Raw genomic sequence first — 14,249 nt, 5'->3', positions numbered from 1 at the left:
CTTTGTGTTTAAATACTTATATTTTTTTCCTCCAATATAAAATCAGCATAAGTAGCATGCCCATAGCTCACACGGTCACACCCAACTACAGGCAGCATATACAAGGATTTTTTGGCAAACAAAAAAAACAAGAATTTGAACACAACAAAGCTGCATCATTTGTCGAGGCTGAAGCTACCTAGCAAAATACACTTACACAGTTACACGGGCAGTGGTACATCCCAAGTACAAGAAAGAGAAAACAAATCCGGCAACTGCACAACGGTGCACAGGAGAAAAAATAAGACAAAAGCCCACTAGAAGACCTGGCTAGCCCATCATGAAGGCAACACATAAACATTTTCCAAAACAAAAAGGCCTGGGCTGTACATATGCTGATGTCATCAGTCGACTTAGACTTCGCGAAGTCTAAGTCGACTGAGACCTAGACAAACTCTATATTAAATACAAGACTTAAAAGGTAAATCGTCTACTCGACATAAGATGAAAACAGTTTATGTCTAACTCCGAACAATCTCTAACTATGAAATATATCTCTAACACCCCGAACGAATCTAACCCATCCAAACCAAGTCGCTTTTGCACCCTATAAGTGCCGCTGCCAATCAATCTAGCCGCGCGCTGCCGATACCCGACCCAGCGCCACCGCCGTCATCCTAGCTAGCTGGATCCGCCTCCGACGCAACAATCGTAGTCGTATCCCGGGCCGGCACACAATGTGGCAATCCTTTCTCGCCCGGCCTCAGCACGTTCTCTCCCGTCTTTGTCTAGTCCGGCGACCTGCACGCGGCGGTGCCATCCCTGCTGTTATCGGTGGAAGAACCCCTTACACCACGGGCAGACACAGGGAACCCACGCAAGTGTCCGCCGGGAGGACATGGTCGGATCGGCAAGGCGGTGGCTGCTGCCGCGGACCCAATCAGCCGCCGCAGCGGCGGCGGCATCTGTACGTGGCGCTGGATGACCCAAGGGGGTACGCTCTGTACAAGCTCAACGTGGACGACCTGTTCAGCGACGACGCCGGCGCCGGCACCGTGGACCTGCACCGCCTCCCAGAGCCGGTGCTTCGTCTAGGATTCCGTTCGTTTGGCACATCAGCGAGGATCAATGCCCTAGGCAGCAACATCGTTGTCACTGGTATGGCCAAAGACACGCATGACAAGACTGCCGGACGGCCCAGATGTCTCACCCTTGTCTATGACACAAAGACAGGGAGGCAGGACATTGCGCAACTCCTTCCGGACGAGGTAGATCTACGAGACTGGCACGAAACCGTGGCTGTCGGCGATAAGATGTACGCATTTTGCCCCACGATGCCCCCGCTCTACTACCTCGGGGCCGACACGCAGGCACAACCTGAATCTGATGACGATGGTGATGATAATGAGGATCCTGACAGTGAGGATGACGATGAAATTTCGTATCGTGAGAGAGCATGAGCGGAGGAGGAGCGATGGACATGGAACCGCAGCCCTTCATCACTTCCCTGCAGACATGGCTATGTCCTCAACCGTGCAGTGCATCCAGATGGGCGCACCATCTTCATGTCGGCGGTGGACGGCCATGGCTTCGGCGAGGGGACGGGCACCTATTCCTGGGACACCCATCAGCACAACGGCAAGTGGACATACCACGGTAACTGGCATCTTCCATTCATCTACCAGGCGTACTACGACAACGCCTTGGACGCCTGGGTCGAGTTCCAGCACTCCGACGGCGCAGATGGTGGGATCAAGGGCTATTACCATCTCTCCTCCTGCAGCGTTCCGTCCCTCGGCGAGGGCACGACGCCACGGCCGGCATGGAAGCTCTGCAAGGAGCCCCTGACGTTCCTGCAGGCCCCGTTGAGCGCCATGTGCCGCAGGCTCGTCCACATAGGACATGGGACCTTCTGCCTCGTCGAGATCGCGCGGCGCTGCTCGTGTGATGGCCATCAAGGCAATCTGCTCCGCGTGACGATGTTCACTGCCAGCTACCGAAAGAACGGCAAGCTCGTGGCCACACCATCCGGGCCTGGTCGCTCTTACCTAATATCCAGTAGTTATGCCCCTCCCTCTACTTGCGATCCTCCTGCGTTCTGGATGTGACAACGAGTAGGGGATGGGAAATTTGTGTAATCACTCTATTTTAGTACTACTTTCGATCCAAACAGACTTGAATATATAGGGGTAACTATATATTTAGATGCACGTATGCTGCATGGAAAGTAGGAGGTGCCGTTTCAAATATTGTTCTCCAGTGTGAGTGTGTGACTAATCGATTGTGTTTGGCTACTCATAATGTGGACCAGGAGAAGAAAGAAAACAGCATGCCCAATTTCATTGCAAATTGAAGTGCACAGTGGAGAAAACATACAAGGGAAACTGGACTGAAATTGTCGACTTCTGAACAACACAACATAACGATCACATAGCAGTCTTGAATCAGTCTAAAGGTGTCCCTGCTTGATCTCAAGGGAAGTTTTTGTAGTAGAACACACAACTACATAAATATTCCAGGCGGGAACTAGGCCAACCCTACGAGCGGGGGCATCTCCCTCTAGTCAAAACTCAAAACACTTGTTCACCAGGTGCTCATTATTCACTAAGCAGGCCAAATTGATGATAGACTGAAATTTCAGCTTATTAGAAGACACCATCCTGGATTTTCTTGTATATGACTCCAGTAGTCTGAACGAAACCCTGCATTTCAAATGGCATGAGAAAATGCCTAGACAGGCGTTAATTTCAGAGATGCACCAAGGGGTCAGTCTGTCACCTCCTCAACATTTTGTGCAGTTTTCTCAGATGCCTCCACAAAGATCAGACCATGCTCATTTGCAAACTTCCTACCTTCCTCATAGCTCACGGCACGCCTCTGAGATAGATCACATTTGTTTCCAACTAGCATAATAGTCATGTTGTCCTTTGCAAGTCGCTTCACATCCCTTAACCAGCTCGCGAGATGATTAAACTGAAGATCATCATAAGAGCATCTCCAATAGCCGCGCTATATAAATGGCGCGCCGCAAATTTGTGGTTTTTAGCGCGCGCGCAATCGCTAACCGAGGTCCAGCGGAGGCGCAATAACCGCGCGCACGGCATAAAGAGTTCAGCGCGCGGTCCGAAACGCCATCGCGCGCGGTTTATTTGGTGCGCCCGCTTCCGCGCGCGGCACACTCGAGCGCTCGTGCTGCAGTCTCTCCGCCACGTCACTTTCGCCCCGCCCGCACCACCGCCGGCGACTGACCCCATGGACGGCCGTGTCGGCACCCCCCTCACCCCTTCCTACACCCGCGACCCCTTCGCCGCCGCCGCCGCAAACCCTAGCGGGGGGAGCTTTGGCTTCGCCTCCGCCGGTGCTCCTCCAAGCACCGGTATCGCGCGCGGCCTTTTCATGCCGCCACGGACGACCTAGGCGGCGGGTGGCATCGCGCCGGCGCCCGCCGTGAAGCCACGTGCCCCCCTCTTGAAGCTCCCAAACGCGGCGCAGGTGAAGAAGGGCTAGGTATCCGCGAAGAAGAACAAGGCGGCAGACGGCTCCTCCAAGCCGTCGAGGAAGAAGCTTGCATGGCGTGCGACGGACGCGGCGGCTACCGAAGTGCCGGCGAGCTCACTTGTTGAGCCGGCGGCCGACGCGCACAAGGTGTTCGATGAAATGCTCCCAAGGTATAAAATTTCGCCAACTTTTGTTGTTGTTGTTTTTTGAATGCATACATATGGATAGCTTATTTTCTTCGTTGTATGTACTTTCTAGTTTGAATGATGAGGCATATATGTTAACTATGGGTGTTGGCTCCAACAATTCTCATTGGTCTCAAACCAATGACATGTATTTCGATGATCATGAGTTTGAGCTGGATGAGGATGGTGAGGGCATCGTCGACGCACCGAAAAGAAGAGGAGGCAACTACACCATGGATGAAGACATCTTGATATGCAATACTTGGTTGCAAGTGATCCTGCCGTTGGAGGGGATCAAAGTAGAGATGCATATTAGAACCGGATGAAGGAGCACTTTGATGTACACAACAAAAGTGGAATTGACCGCTTGGAAAGATCTCTTCACTTCCGGTGGTCGACAATCAACCGAGATTGTCAAAGGTGGGCGGCCGCACTTAAGGCGATTGACAAGTTGAATCCAAGTGGCACTAATGATATAGATAGGGTAAGTGCCATTTCTTCCATGTTCATCATGCTTCTTCTTGGTATTTGTAGTGCACTAGTGCTAACTTGTTTTGTTTTTATGTAGCTCAATATTGCACAAAACTTGTTCAAAGGAGAGGACAAGAAGACCAAGAAAGGGAAGATCAAGAAAGGGAGACCATTTACCTTGCCTCATTGCTATGAAGAATTGAAGGGTGATGAGAAAGGGAAGAAGCGTGATGATATCGATGATGTTGATGAGAGCAACAAACGCAAGCGAACTATTGATTTGGATGATGATGAGGAGGAGGCATCAAGTGATGACGGCAAGAGAAGCCCTACACCAAACTCGGTTTCATACTCCAAGCCAAAAAGACCGGATGGATGCAAGAAAGACGCAAAAGAAAAGAAGAAGATGAAAGGAGATGACGAGCTAAAAAATGCTATGGAGGCTATTGTGAAGGCAAGAAAGGAAGTGAACGGGGTGAGGAAGATGGCAAGGAGCCAAGATGCCACGGCCGAGGAGAGGAGGGTGGTATTGGAGGAGAGGAAGGTGGCCATGGAGGAGCGAGCTAGGTTGTTGGAATCGAAGAAGTACTTGTTCTTCATGGACACATCTACTCTTGATGAGAAGCAAAATGAGTACGTCAATCTTGCCCGTGAAGAAGTCTTGGTCCAAAAAAGAGCCATGATTGGCGGTGGCATGGGCGGCATGGGTGGCGGTGGCATGGGTGGCATTGGCGGCATGGGAGGCATTGGTGGCTTCGGAGCTACCATGGGCGGACTAAGTGGCATGGGCGGCTTCGAAGCTACCATGGAAGGCACGGGTGGCTTCGGAGTTACCATGGAAGGCATGAGCTTTGCGTCTTTCATGGGAGACATGGGAGCACCTCCGGGCGGCATGGGCAGAATGTTTTCCGGTGTGCCTCATCACACACCTTCCGTTGAAGATCTTGCCAACACCTTCCGAGCTCCACATGATGATGCGGCGTGCGAGAATGAAGAGGAGGAGGAAGAATCGTCTTCGGATGAGGAAGATGAATCGGAGGAAGAGGAGGACGAAGACGAGGATGAGGCATGATTCTTGAGATGTGCCATTCGTTTGTGTGAACTTTGTTATGAACTTCGTTCGGATTTTGAAGTTGGTTGGATGATGTTGTGGGCATGAATTTGAACTTTATGTCACGAACTTGTTTGGGTTATGTCTTTGTTTTCATGTTTTTGTTTTCAATGTTTCAAATATTCATCATTATCTTCAAAACTCAATATATGGCAAGCGCCGGCTGCTCACGCGCGCTGCAGTTTAGCGCGTCTGCTGGAGCGGCTTGCGCGCGCTAAACTTTGCAGCGGCTGCTGGAGCAAGCGCACCGCGCCGCGCAAAAACGCGCGATTAGCGCGGCGCGCGTAGCGCCGCTGTTGGAGATGCTCTAACACAAACACCGTGGTAAAAGTTCAGGAAACCACGCACTTTAGGTAGCTTTTGGATTGGACAAGTACCTGGTGATGTCATAAACTAGAAGAGCTCCATCAACTTCATCGTAGTACGATCTAGTTATCGATCTGAATCTGTCTTCACCTGGCTGTAATGTGAGATGGTCATTTGCCTTGACAACTCAATGTGATGCTAATGTTTATGGCACGGCAAACCTTGTATAACTCAATATACACATCTGCACTGGAGTACTTCTATACTCCCCGGCATCAACGGTGTAGAAAAAACACTCTGGGACGGAAACTCACAAGTCACAAGTATCAACGTGAAGTCGTGAACCCAGCGTCAACAACTACAAATGGCAACTTTTAATTCCCAAACTTGCTTCGATAATAATCCTAAAGGTTCATAAAATATTTTTAAGCGACAGCTCCTTCCATCTGCAGTTGGTTGGTACTAATTCGTACAGTACAAGGACCCAGCCGATCTAGGCACACCTAGAGAAAAAGAGATACACCGTCGTACCGTGTCCCAGATCTGGAACTCGGTGTCGATGGTGGGGTCATGCAGGGGCTGGAACCGCTTGTCGGTGAACTGCAGGAGCAGGCACGACTTGCCAACACCTGCACAAACATGCAATCAGATGACGAAATAGCTGCATTTCAGTCGACTGAATTTTCGTAGTTCGGTCAGTTGATTTTAATCGAAGGAAGAAATAGCCGGAGGGGAGGAAGAAACTCGCCGGAGGGGAGGTAGAAGCTCGTTCGGCATGCTACCCCGGTGTCTATCTTAGGGTTCAGGATGGGGCGGTGGTGGACGGCGGTGGTGGGGGGCGGTGGTGCGGCTGTGGTGTGGGGATTCGCCGGAGAAAAAACACCACAACAAGAACCCCCCTTCAGCAACGCGTCGATGCGTTGTCGTATGTACATATATGTGTTGCTATGGTCTACACCAACGGATTTCTATGCGTTGTCGTTGGTGGCGTTACTAAGGTCTACAACAACGTATACACATGCGTTGGTAAACGGCATGTAGATGCGTTGTAAGGTAGCAACATATAGAGTTGAAGGCCAACAACACTTCAGATGCGTTGGTAACGACCCTGCACAATCATATGTTATATCGTTGCAACTACTATAGAGGCTTTGCTAAATATCATGATTGATTGATGATATTTTATATATTGCCATCCAGAATTTTTTGGTCAACATCCATACACAGTATAATAAACCTTCCTCGTATATTAATTTGATTGTGTAGCGTTGCATAGAACATGATCCAAAGATTACAAGATGCGAAACTATGTAGTTTTATCATAATTCTCGACCTTGCAATCTACTACAATGTTTGAAACATTGATCGTGAAAATGACATTATAATTATCTAATAGTAACCCCATTCTTGGCCTTGCAATCAACATCTGAGCCATGCATCATCCATTTATCTTGGCAATCTACAGAAACGAAAAATGACATGAGTAACTTACGGTAGAGAAAATCAGGTTAATAGAGCAACAAAATGTAGAGGGGCACCATACAGAAGTTGAAGGCCATGACATTAGCAACTTTGTATGCAGAAAAGGAGAGTAACAGCCAACATCCGACAAATACTTTTGATCATTGCTTTCTTATGAACAAATCTGTTGTGTGTTAATTGAGTTAAACCTACCTAGGCCCTGACTCAACTATCCAATCCAGATCCACTTGTGGTCGTCATCACACCTACCTAGGCCCTGACTCAACCTTGAAGGAATGCATGATCTAATTAGTACAGACAAGAGCATGCTCTGATTAGTAAACGAGAAGACATCACAGAATAATTAATTAGCAGTTGGGGATGATGTACATACCAGACCGAGCTGCCATGTGATCTGGTTTCGATTTGATCTTGTAGCGCCACCCTCAACAGAGATGGGGACATGTACCACAAGCGGAGATTCAGATGTGATGAGCCCCAGCCGTGAGCCATGGCCTTGACCCCTGAAAGGGCACAGGTTTGTTTGGGCTTCTCTAGGAAAAAATAGGGAGTTCTGTTTCTAGAAACGGTGGAAATCAGGATGTTTATAGAAAAAAATTGATTCGCTACTCACAATAACAAGACGTGGGGTGAGTTAAGAAAAAAAAAGGACGTGGGAAGAGAGGTTCAGCAATGCATCTTATTTAGTTGCGATTCATGCAAACACATGTTAGAATATTCGTGCGAGTGTCATCTTAATATTCTACTGATTCTGCAATGATTTATCTTGGATAATACATGAATGCAAGAACTGCTCCCAAACTAAGATTATAGTGTATATAATTGTACATACGATGGAGCCAAATGAAATATAATAAATTCAGGATTATGGTGTATCAGTTTACCTGTTAAGAGACAGAACGACCACACGCATGTTGGCTGAAGCAAGGTCAAATTCAGAACCTGTAAGGGAAGCTGAGATTAGGGATGGACGCATGTGAGACTTATTCCTATAGTATTACAGAACTGTGACAAAGAAATAGGTAAGGACTCATCTGTGCACATATCAGCAAGAAAATTTAAACATATATAATGCACCACAACTGGATATACTAAGTAATAGATATGCTAAGTTTGGCATGAGATCCTCGGTTGGGCTCGCACGGCGGTCAACCTCCCCGACCCCGACACGCCCTTCCAGACTTGGTAGAGCTCTTCCCACGACCACGCGCCGGCCTCCATGCGCAAGGGTCCGTCCTCCATCGTCATTCTAACGACATGGTGGCTCTGGAAGCACCGCAACGCATGCATCTTCGACGCATGATACCATCAAGGACAAGGTGCGCCTATGGGCCAAGGCTGGCGCCAACGGGTTACAAAACATCATCTCCGGCGCGTAGTTCCCAGTTTTTTGTTTTGGGGCTGAGCAAATTAACCCCCTTGTTCTAGTCTGCTCCTACGCTTGTACACCATGCCTAGCATGTACATGGCCTTGTAAGTGTTACAACCTCATGCTTGTACTCTCCTTCTATCAATGAAAAGATACGCAGCTTGCGTATTCATGAAAGAAAAAAGATATGCTAAGTGCGTTTCGAAAAAGAAAATGATTTTCAGCAAAGTTCACATAGTTAACATAATCTGATTTTTGCATTTTGAATAAGTTACATAGTTTTCATTAGAATTTGTACGCAGTGGTATAACTTGTCAGAATGCTCTTGGGACAGGTTGCAGTCCAAATTTATGACTCGGTATTTTTATACTCAAGTAGCCTCAATATTTGCTAGGTCCTGTTACATTTCTGCCCTTTCTTTTCTAGACAAATATGGTTCGCTGGCTGACTTATCTGAATTGCATTGACAATCCTTTCTTCCTAATTGCTTTTGCCAGTTGACATCGAATCTGTAGTTGATTCAGTTGTAATTAGTTCTCTAAAAAACACACATAAAAAGGTTTCAGTAATCCACGTTAAACTGTTTAGTCTTTACCAATTTTATTTATCACTAATCAGGATAGGAATATGTGACAACTATGTCATGGTGTACACACTTTTAAAAGAAATCCTCGGTTGTTAATGTACCATATTGTTCTCTTGTAATACTGAACTGATACAGTGTTGTTGTTTTTTGCTCTAAACTTCTTTCTCTATGTATAATGCAAGCCCGAAACTTAAATGAACTGAATATTTGGGCCTCCAGCAAGATCACTGACCGTGATGGGTTCTTATCCAGTTGTGATGTACAATACGACGATGGCTAACACTAGGCAGTTGTATTTGAGTGTACAGTAGAGAACTCAAGACTGTGGGGCGGCGTGGATGCAGTTACAAGCGAGCGCGGGTGGTAGTGCATCAGGCAAATGATAAGATAGTTTAGATCACAATCGTGATTGCCAGCAAAGAATCGACCATGGCACGATGGCCATGTCCTCACAAAGCACCAGAGAGAGTACGGGTAGAGGAGAGTGCCTTACTAAACCGTCAATGTCGGAGGTGAGGTAGCCAAGGCAGAGCAACACCGCCGAGACCAAGCCACAAACCAGAGGAGGCGCGGTAGCCGCGCCAGCGACCTGCGGCGACCAGTAGGGTTGCGGTAGGGGGCGGAGGACGTCGCGGCGGCGCGGGGTCGGTGGAGAGCACCGAGGGACAGACGGGCTAGTGAGAAACTTCGCGGGAGAGCACCGGAGCTAACCGGAGTCAGTGGTCCCGAGGCAGCGGCGTGGTCATGGAGCTCGGCTGAGAGGGGAATTGGGGATGAGAGAGAGAGAGAGATTGGGGATAGAAAAATCTGGGAGGAGGTGGGTACGCGGGGAGGTTAGCTGCTTTCTAGGGAACGAGGAGGAGGTTAGCGCTAAGCTGGCGAGGTGGGCGTGGGAGGTGGAAACAAACAACACATCTTATCATATCGTTGGTAGATATGCGTTGGTATAGGGGGGTTTTGTTGTAGTGAAAGTCGGTGCGGCGGGGCCCAGAGGGATGGCCGGGGCGGTGGGAGACCGGCGATGGGGGTGGTTCTGGGGAGGGCGGGGCGGCGAGGTGGTGCGGGAGCGCCGCCGGCCACGGGCGGTGGGGGCCGGTGGTCCGTGGCGGCGGCTGGGGAGAGATTTGGGGGAGAAAGAAGAGAAAGAGGTGGAAGATGATGCCTGGACAATGAAATTGACTAACCACTTCAAAGTTTCAGTCGCTCCCATCAGATGAAGGCAGGTGGGATAGATCTCCCAAGCAATGGGAGCAACCAAGAGCTCGGGGATCCATGAGGGACTCCCTCACGGAACGAGCTGGAAGAGAAAGGGGTCGACCGAGGGAGCATCTCAAGCGGACCTACGTCGCCGATGATGATGTACTTGAAGAGGTGGGCGTACGACATCTCCTCCGCCGCTGCTCCGAGAACTTGCCTGGGGTTCAGGCCTTCAGGGGACTCCATGTGACTATGCGAGGCCGAGGCGATGCTGAGAGGACCGGAGGAAGGAGACTGTTAGAGCATGGTTAATAGTACAGCCAGCTGCTGGCTATAAGCCAATGCCATGTCATTTACAGCCCATCTTATAGTTAACATGTACAATAGTAGATCAAAAGAGTGTACTACTTTTTTATTATGTGGCCCACCTTTCATTCTCACAAAGTGCCTAGGAGCACATGCTAAAGCTGGCTCTTCAGAGCAATTACAATAAAGCCGAGTCAGCGGGCTATAAGAAATAAACTACTATATTTCTGCTTAGTTAGAGGAAAGAAAAGAGGAGAGAGAAGGTAAGCGGGCTCTTCGTGAAGAGCCAGCTCTAGCACGTGCTCCTAGGCACTTTGTGAGAATGAAAGGTGGGCCACATAATAAAAAAGTAGTACACTGTTTTGATCTACTATTGTACATGTTGGCTATAAGATGGGCTGTAGATGACATGACACTGGCTTATAGCCAGCAGCTCGCTATACTATTAACCATGCTCTCATGAAGAGCCCGCTTATCTTCTCTTTCCTCTTCTCTTTCCTCCAACTAAGCAAAAATATAATAGTTTATTTCTTATAGTCCGCTAACTCAGCTCTATTATAATTGCTCTTATAACCGGTGGAGCAGCCGATGGAGTAGTTACTGCCAAAGAGTCTGCATTCTTTGGAAATTGCAATGGTTTGATGCGTTGTGCGGCCCAAGGCTGAGTTAGGTGGCGTTTGGCTTATTTGCTACTCCATCAATAGCCAGTTTTCTGATGGCTGCTATATATGTGTTTGGTTTGCAGGATGATACAGATTCAGATGATAAAGATGACTAGCCGTCGGTAGATTGATCCTAGTAAAGATCGGTTCCGTCTAGAGCTGTCGATCGCGATGGTCCCAACCGCATGATCGATTGTCCCCACTTGCCCCTCGTTCTGTGTACGATTGTCCCCACTTGCCCCTCGTTCTGTGTACGATTGTCCCCGGCAGCAACGCACACTTGACAGCGGCAGCGCTGGGGTCTTCCTGGGAATTCCATGAAATACCAAAGAATTTGGCCCCAAAAAATGACTACATATGTTACATGGAGAACATTCGGCCCACGAACACAGGTCCAACCAAACTGACCCACGGCAGCCACGCACCAAACCAAACAATCTGGTGAGGCGGGCAAGAACCACTGTAGTCGCACCTCGTCTCCTACTCTACCTTCCCCGATTCCCAAATCAATCCCCAACCTAGCTGGCGGCAGCGGCGGCAAGCGATTTCAAGTCCGGTGGGCGACGGACAACGGCCCGGCCCTGTTCCTCCCCAGCTCCCCTCCCCTCCGGCCCTTCCCTCCGTCTCCGGCCACCCCAGTCCCCCAGCAAGCGCCGTCCACAGCTGACGGCTCATTCTTCCGATGGCCACTACTAGTGTCAAGAGGGTATTTTCCTCACTGAAATGCGTAAGAATCCGCTAAGAAACAAAATCAATGATAAATATTTAAACAATTGCTTGGTTAAAATTGTTGAGATAGAATTAGTCAAGTAAGTGAAATATGAGGCCCTCGCAAAAAAGTGAAATACGAGGATGTCATCAACCTCTTCCAAAAAGGGGATCGTAAATTTATATTGTAATTTCCATTGTTGTTTGTAAACTTTCTTAATTGTTAGAGATATTGCCACAATGATATTTTGCTACTTAATTTCGATGTATGATCATTGAGTCATTGCTGTTGCCATCTTACTATAAATTTGTTGTTCTATTATATTGCTTTGGCAAAATAGAAGAATACCCAGAAGCAAATACCTTGCTCCGCCACTAACACTCAACTCAATTTTTTGTTTACTCGTAAGCTATTTTGCCGCGCCATACTCTTTTAGTTTAGGGCATCTCGAACGAAGACTCTCAAACTGCCCGCATCCATCCGCATAGCAGTCTGGACGTCCTTTTTACCGGAAACCGGAAGCAAATAGGGGTTGTGCTTTGCGGGTGTCCAGAAAGATGTCACGCACACGTCTGACACCCTAAACCATCTCCCCCGTCCATGCGTTTCCTCCCAAAATGGTCAGCGCCGCATTCATGCCGGCCAAGAGCGGACTCAACCTCTCACTAGAGCCGGCACTGAAGCAACACGGCGGCCAAGAGTGCTGCCTACACCACATCTCGATGCAAGCACCTTTCTCTCCGCGTTCAAACAACACCCCTCCGTCCACTTCCCTACATGAAACATGTGTGGCTACCGACCTACTCCGGCGCCACCTGTTTGTACATCTGCCGGCAACATTAAACACCTCGCCGCTTGGCCTGGCATCTGGACGCTATTTAAACATGCCTAGCACTCGGCAACAACTACATCACACCTCCGCTCTCGACCTCCTCCTCCATGGAACACGCCCACCATGGCCTCAAGCTCGAAAGCCCAGTGAGACAACCATTCCGGCGAACAGAAGAAGAAGCTCTCTGGCATTGCGGCCGGCTGGATGGCCTGCCGAGCCAGCCGGATACAGGTTGGCCTGCCGGTGAGCTCTCCGAAAGGCAGTGACGCGGACATGCCAACGAACGATGAGCCGGCGCCATCGCCCTCGTCGGTCTAGGCTAACATCACCATGGGTCAGGCGCGGGCGCACTTCACCGACATGGTGATAGAAGAGCGAGAGGCGGTGCTCCGATAGGCGTAGGCCGACTAGAGGTACAACCTCTGGCTTCTCAATGAGCGCCATCTTGTGGAAGAGCAATCGCCAGCACGGGCAGCATCGTGGACGTGGATGAGCAGAAGGCGCTGCTCTTGTCCTACCGCGTCTCCCACAAACTCCGCCTCGTGTGATGGCGGCTCCGTGTTCTCCGGGAGGAGAAAGAAGCTATGTCATGAAGATCGATGCGGTTGGTGAAGGAATTTGACGGCGTCACCGATGATGTCGCTAGCTCCACATCGGTCTGCCTCGCCGCCACGGCGACGAGGCTGGCACGTCCACGGCCACCGCCGATAGCAAGGAGGAGCAGAATATGGGATGACGCTAGTGCTTGGGTCCCAGGAAGGCCACTGCCACCATCGTGCCGGGCCTCACAGGTCATAGCCAGCGAGCTTGCCCGCTTTGCGGAGGTGAAGGCCACTACTCTTACCCTCCCGCTGAAGCTAAACCTGGTGGGCTCATAATCGACCAGTGAGCTTGCCCGCTTTGCGGAGGCGGAGGCTATTCTTCAGGGGATCATGGCCGGCTAGCGAGCTTGCTGCCGGACATGCGGAAGACATGTCGTGGGGAATGAGTGCCGGTGATCATTTAGAGTAGGTTAGAATAGGGTTTAGTTGAAATATGTCGAAATAATGAATGTGATCTGTTTTAGATGCAAAACATCAGGTTTTATGTAAACATTATCTAAATTTGACTGAAAGTTGCCCACTTTGTTGAATTTGCAACAAATGTGACCAGATGATTGCGACTAGCTAGCTAGCTTTGGATGGAGGGCTCCCGTATCAGTGTCCGGACACATGTCCAGACGGTCCGTGAATGGATACGGTGTCTGATTTGGGGGTCGGCGTTGGAGATGTTGTTACTTGTCAAGTTCTCCGAAGAACCTCCTAGAAAGTCATTGCTTAAAAATTGCCCAGTTTTTTTTGTGATGTGACTATTCAAGCTCCCTCTCCCTCTAGTACTTCAAAACTCAATCGTAACAACGGACAAATGGAAAGTGCCCTTGGTGCCATGGTAAAAAAATCGCCCAATTTTTCCTACCAAATCGACAAATGGGGAGGACACATCTGAGCTCACCCTTGCCCTTAGCCTACCTCTAGTAGTGCAACAAGTCATCACATGTAGTTCAGAGTCTTGAGAGA

The 14,249-nt window shown here is 49.3% G+C and overlaps 1 protein-coding gene and 1 long non-coding RNA gene across 4 annotated transcripts; both read right to left on the bottom strand.

Moving 5' to 3' along the window:
• Nucleotides 1-2,624: 2,624 nt before the first annotated feature.
• Nucleotides 2,625-10,373, bottom strand: LOC109768683 (ras-related protein Rab-2-A-like). The gene is made up of 5 exons (XM_020327429.1): nucleotides 10,328-10,373; nucleotides 6,082-6,179; nucleotides 5,622-5,704; nucleotides 2,758-2,974; nucleotides 2,625-2,681 (listed from the first exon to the last, which is right to left on the bottom strand). Exons 1-5 carry the CDS (start codon nucleotides 10,371-10,373, stop codon nucleotides 2,625-2,627), a joined length of 501 nt encoding a protein of 166 aa, XP_020183018.1.
• On the bottom strand, nucleotides 6,780-9,829 carry LOC109768684 (uncharacterized). 3 transcript variants are annotated; one of them, XR_012189654.1, is made up of 5 exons: nucleotides 9,476-9,829; nucleotides 7,917-7,974; nucleotides 7,406-7,535; nucleotides 7,225-7,316; nucleotides 6,780-7,009 (listed from the first exon to the last, which is right to left on the bottom strand). It is a non-coding gene; the product is annotated as an uncharacterized lncRNA (long non-coding RNA). The 3 variants fall into 3 exon arrangements; XR_005762290.3 differs by having other exon boundaries at nucleotides 7,225-7,298; nucleotides 9,481-9,827; XR_002234163.4 differs by having other exon boundaries at nucleotides 9,481-9,826.
• Nucleotides 10,374-14,249: the final 3,876 nt, after the last annotated feature.

This window comes from Aegilops tauschii, chromosome 7 (genome assembly GCF_002575655.3).
Source record: "Aegilops tauschii subsp. strangulata cultivar AL8/78 chromosome 7, Aet v6.0, whole genome shotgun sequence".
NCBI classification, from domain to species: domain Eukaryota; kingdom Viridiplantae; phylum Streptophyta; class Magnoliopsida; order Poales; family Poaceae; genus Aegilops; species Aegilops tauschii.
The sequence above is the reverse complement of the archived record's forward strand: the minus strand, read 5'-3'. Positions and strand labels throughout refer to the sequence as shown.